Source organism: Culicoides brevitarsis, chromosome 3, assembly GCF_036172545.1.
Source record: "Culicoides brevitarsis isolate CSIRO-B50_1 chromosome 3, AGI_CSIRO_Cbre_v1, whole genome shotgun sequence".
In the NCBI taxonomy this organism is placed as follows: domain Eukaryota; kingdom Metazoa; phylum Arthropoda; class Insecta; order Diptera; family Ceratopogonidae; genus Culicoides; species Culicoides brevitarsis.
In genome coordinates, this window is record NC_087087.1 from 13049008 (window position 1) to 13054095 (window position 5088).

Below are 5088 nucleotides of genomic sequence, written 5' to 3' on the forward strand. Positions count from 1 at the left end.
AATCAATATTTTAAATAATTTAAACTCTGCAAATTTCGCATTCATTTTTGCAAAACGGTTACAAGAATTAGTAGTTCTAAATTGTTTTCTCAAAATCGATCTTTGTCGAAAATCATTTAAGTAACGTTTTTACTATTTTATTTTCATAAATCATGTTTCTATTGATTCTATTGAACCTCATATTTGGAAACCATGTCATTCAAAATTAGAAAATACGAGTAAATTGAGTTGACAAACTGAAACAAAAATTTCATGAGGTTTGTTTTTTAAACTATTTTACAGATTATGTTACCGATGAAAAAGTATCAATCCCAACAGGTTTCAATCCAGCACACGAAAACAATTGAGTAGTTTGAGATTTTTGAAGAAATATCAACCATGACTTTTGCATTGAAATACTCATTCGATACCAAGATACACTGTAAACGTCGAACGACAACTTTTCCAATTGCATCGAGGAAAGTTCTCCCAAAAAGTGGTTCAAAAATCCAACAAAAACTACCAAAAGAGATAAGACATATCCAGGAATCCATCCTCTAAGACGAGCATAGAATAAAGCGATGCAAACTGATATCGAAAAGCTTGTTATATCCAGAAAAAGTTGAACTAAAATGAAAGTCAATGAAACTGTGATTACCTTGTGAAACTTTAATGACTCACAACTCAGAAGTCCTTCAACATCATCAGCTACATTGAAGATTTCAATATGATCCTCAACCAGTTCCGCAAATGCAGCTTTCAGTTTTCTACTAGTTTTTCTTTCGTTCATCAATGAAATCTGCTCAAACTCCTTTACCTTTGATCGCAAAATCTCCGCCATGCAGGAAACTAAGCCCGTATACATGATGTTCAACGGTTGTATTACTGCAAAGGCGCCAATGCACAACGAAACTGTGATGGTTTGGTAAATGTAGTTAAGAATAAAACCAACTGTCGTGTTATGATCAATTTCAATAAGTAGCAATGGCATTGGTAGTTGCAAAGGAATGTTCAAAATATAATGGAGCAAGAAAGGCGTGCATAAAAGCGCAAAGTTGCAGATCGTCAATAGAACTACAACTATCGTACTGATGGTATTTAAAAAGACATTATGCCTGAAATTAACCAAAAGAAGTATAAAACAAAAGTATGTAGTGCAAAGTAATAAAATACTTCCGAATGATACTCAGTTGCTTCGAATGTAACGGATATTTTTGGTCCAGGCTCCAAAATCTTTTATGCAACTCCTTGACCATCTTGTGGTTGTATGGGAAATTGTAAGTACGATAAACGACACTCGATAACGGACCTATGAGGATACTATTGAACACGACAAAATCGAAATCTGACCAAAATTTTCGCATGTTATAGAAATACGCAACGAAGGCGTAAGCTTCGAGAGCTGCATGCAACATGTTGATAAAGTGCCAACTGTAGTCCTCATCTAATACATTGAACCGCAAGGCATGCGTAAGTTTAAGTAGAAAAACGTTAAAAAAATTACTTTTTTCTAATTTTTTCACTATTTCGTTCGTCATGTTTCTGATACAAAAAACTAATCAAAAATGAAATGAAATGTCATAAAATGTCCAGCTTTTATACAATTTTTCTTAATTTATATTTTGAACCAATTAAAGTCTAGAACTTTTGTGGTAATTTCGCGAATATGTTACAAGGATAGCAAAAATCAGATTGCAATTTCTGATAATGGAGCTTTCCATGATTCTAAGGAAAATATCCTCATTTAACTTTCTAAATTATTTTTATTGATCCCTTGAAAAAAAATTCATGGCAATTTTATCATTTGACCATTCCATTTTACTTCGATGCCATCAAGTCGTTCAAAAGAATGAAATATGAATAGATTGAATTCACAAACTAAAATATGCGAAATATTAAAATATGCCCTATGGGCGAAAAACGGGTCAGATTGATCCCTTAAGGGATCAATTTGTTCCATTAAGGGTTTAATCTGATCCCTTAAGGGATCAATCTGATCCCCTTTAGAGTTGCACATCCGCAGATCCAAAAGGTTGAACTCTTTAAGAGATTATTTTGATCCTTTAAGAAATCAATATGAAACCTTAAGAGGTTAATTTGATCCCTTCAAGAGGTCAATTTCATCTCTTCAAGAGGTCAATTTAACCCCTCCGGGGGATCAATTTTATCTCTTAAGGGATTAAAGTGACCTCTTGAATGATTCAAATTTTCGGGTCTGCAGATGAAAGGGGATCAGGTTGATCCCTTAAGGGATCAGATTGAACCCTTAATGGAGCAAATTGATCCCTTAAGGGATCAAAAAATTCCCTTAAGGGATCAATTTGACTCCTAAGGGGTCAACCTGATCCCTTAAGGGATCAATCTGACCCGTTTTTCGACCTTAAGATGATTTAAAGTCATTTTAACACAACTATACCGAGGAAAAAGTGTCAATTCCAACAGGTTTCAATCCAGCACACGAAAACAACTGAGTCGGTTGAGCTTTTTGCAGAAATATCAACCATGACTTTTGCATTGGAACACTCATCCGATACCAAGATACATTGTAAACATCAAAAGATAATTTTTCCAATTGAATTGACGAAAGCTCTCCTAAAAAGTGATTCAAAAAACCAACAAAAACAACCAAAAGAGATAAGACATAGCCAGGAATCCATCCACTGAAGCGAGCATAGAACAAAGCGATGCAAACCATTACCGAAAAGACAGTAATATCCAGAAAAAGTTGAACTGAAATGATATAATTAATGATTTTCGAAAAAGTTTCTTTTAGATAACTTACAACTCAGGATCTCTTCAACATCATCCGCCACATTGAAGATATCAATGTGATCCTCGATGAGTTCCGCAAACGCTTCCTTCATCTTTTTATTAGTACATTTGCCAGTGATTAATGAAATTTGTTCAAATTCTTTTACTTTTGATCGCAGAACCTCAATCATGCAAGGTACTAAACCAGTGAACATGATGTTCAATGGTTGGATAAACGAAAAAGCGCACATACTCAACGAAACCAGAAATATTTGAAAAAGGTAGTCACAAAAAAAGCCTCGAGTCGTTTTAGGGTCAATTTCAATCATAAGCAATGGCATTGGTAGTTGCAAGGGAATGTTCAAAATCCAATGAAGCAAGAAAGGCGTGCATAAAAGCGCAAGGTTGCAAAGAATCAAAAGAGTTATAACGATGGTATTGATAGTATTCAAGAAAACATTATGCCTGAAATTAAAGAGAATCATTAAATATTCAAAGTTGTTTAAAAAAAAGTTAAATACTTCCGAACAATGCTTAGTTGCTTTGAATGTAACGGATATTGTTCATCCAAGCTTTGATATTTTCGAAACAATTCTCGAGCCAGGTCCTTATGTTTGTACAGGAAATTGTAAGTACGATAAATAACACTGATTATCGGAGCACTCAATATGCTACTGAACACAACGAAGTCAAAATCTGCCCAGAATTTCTTGAGGTTGTAGAGATACGCAATGAAAACATAGGTTTCGAGAATCACATAAATTGTATTGGAAAAGCTCCAACGATAGTCATCGTCCAGAATGTTAGTACGAATAGTTCGGGTTACTTTGAACAAGAAGTTGTTCAAAAACTTACTTTTTTCCAACTGAATTATGATTTTGTTCGACATTTTAACTGATAGAGGATTAAGTGATGAATGAAGCAAAGTTTTACCAACTATCTAGCTTTTATACATTTTATTTTTGATGGATTAATATTTTATTGATTCAAATGGATTCTAGATTAAAATGACACGTGATTTTAACTAAGCACTTTCCATTTAATAATAAATTGCAAATATATCGAATTTTAACCTTCTAACCTAATTTTTATTTTCATAAACAAATTTTTATTCGATATTTATTATAGATCCTTTATATTTAGTCATTGGAAAATTTTACTCTTATGAAGAAATGACCTAATTTTTATTTTCATAAACAAATTTTTATTCGATATTTATTTTTATAACACACTTACCATTTTTGGTTACTTGGTCTTCATTAAATCGTTCAATAGAAGGAAATACGAGTAAATTGAGTTGCAAAACTAAAAAAGGTAAGCATTGTTATTTTTCTAAGTTAACATGACAAGATCAAGATAAAAAATAAATTTAAGCACTTTTAATAAGTTATTAACTGCATTCTAAATTCCAAAACAAAGCTAAATATTTTGTCTAACGAATTTATTAAAATGAGCCTAGAACACCTATTAAAATGCAGCTGAGAAATCGCAACAAAATGGAGGAAAAAATATTCTGGAAGATGACATATTTGAAATTAATGATGGAAAATCAAACAAAGGAGACGAAATTCAAACAATACCTTCATGAAAGAATTGCTTAGAATTTTCGGAACTTTCGAGGAAAAAGAAAATTGCAAATTTTTTTCAATTTGCGAAATGAAAAAAAAACTATTGATGACGTTTAACTCAAAGTTGAATAAAAAGAATGAATGTAATGTCTTCACAAAAAAAATAAAGATCACTCACCGCTGAAAATGTATCAATTCCAACAGGTTTCAATCCTGCACATGAAAACAATTTAATAGGTTGTGCTTTTTGTACAAATATCAACCACGACTTTTGCATTGGAATACTCATGCGATACCATGAAACGTTGTAAACATCAAATGATAACTTTTCCAGTTGAATTGACGTAAGCTCTCCCAAGTAATGATTGATGAAACCCGCAAACACAGTAAGTAGAGATAAGACATAACCAGGAGCCCATCCAAGGTACCGAGCATAGAACAAAGCAATGCAAACCATGACCGAAAAGACAGTTATATCCAGAAACAGTTGAACTAAAAAAGAAATAATTTCAGTAAGTAATGTTTAATTTTTTAAAAACTTACAGCTTAGGATTTCCTCAACGACTTCAGCGACTTTGAAAATTTCATTGTGATCATCGATCAATTGCTTAAAGTCCGCTTTCATCTTTAGGTGGTTTGATCTTCTGCCAGTCATCAAGGAAGTACGTTCAAATTCCTTCACTCGTGAACGCAGAATCTCAATCATGCAGGAAACCAAGCCCGTAAACATGATGTTCAGCGGTTGCACAAACATAAATATTCCAGAGCACACAAAAATAATGAGAATTTG

The 5088-nt window shown here is 32.9% G+C and overlaps 1 protein-coding gene across 1 annotated transcript; it reads right to left on the reverse strand.

Moving 5' to 3' along the window:
* Positions 1 to 283: 283 nt before the first annotated feature.
* On the reverse strand, positions 284 to 1394 carry LOC134835215 (uncharacterized). The gene is made up of 3 exons (XM_063850084.1): positions 1153 to 1394; positions 661 to 1094; positions 284 to 606 (listed from the first exon to the last, which is right to left on the reverse strand). The coding sequence occupies exons 1-3, from the start codon at positions 1392 to 1394 to the stop codon at positions 284 to 286; spliced, it is 999 nt and encodes a 332-aa protein (XP_063706154.1).
* Positions 1395 to 5088: the final 3694 nt, after the last annotated feature.

Bases quoted from the DNA above. Each gene is read 5' to 3' on its own strand.
- LOC134835215 (XM_063850084.1), bottom strand. From the start codon at position 1,394: ATGTTGCATGCAGCTCTCGAAGCTTACGCCTTCGTTGCGTATTTCTAT. The intron at 1,095-1,152 runs GTATTTTATTAC...GGTTAATTTCAG, and splicing joins CAACTGAGTATCATTCGGAA to GCATAATGTCTTTTTAAATA. The intron at 607-660 runs GTGAGTCATTAA...CTTTCATTTTAG, and splicing joins TGTTGAAGGACTTCTGAGTT to TTCAACTTTTTCTGGATATA.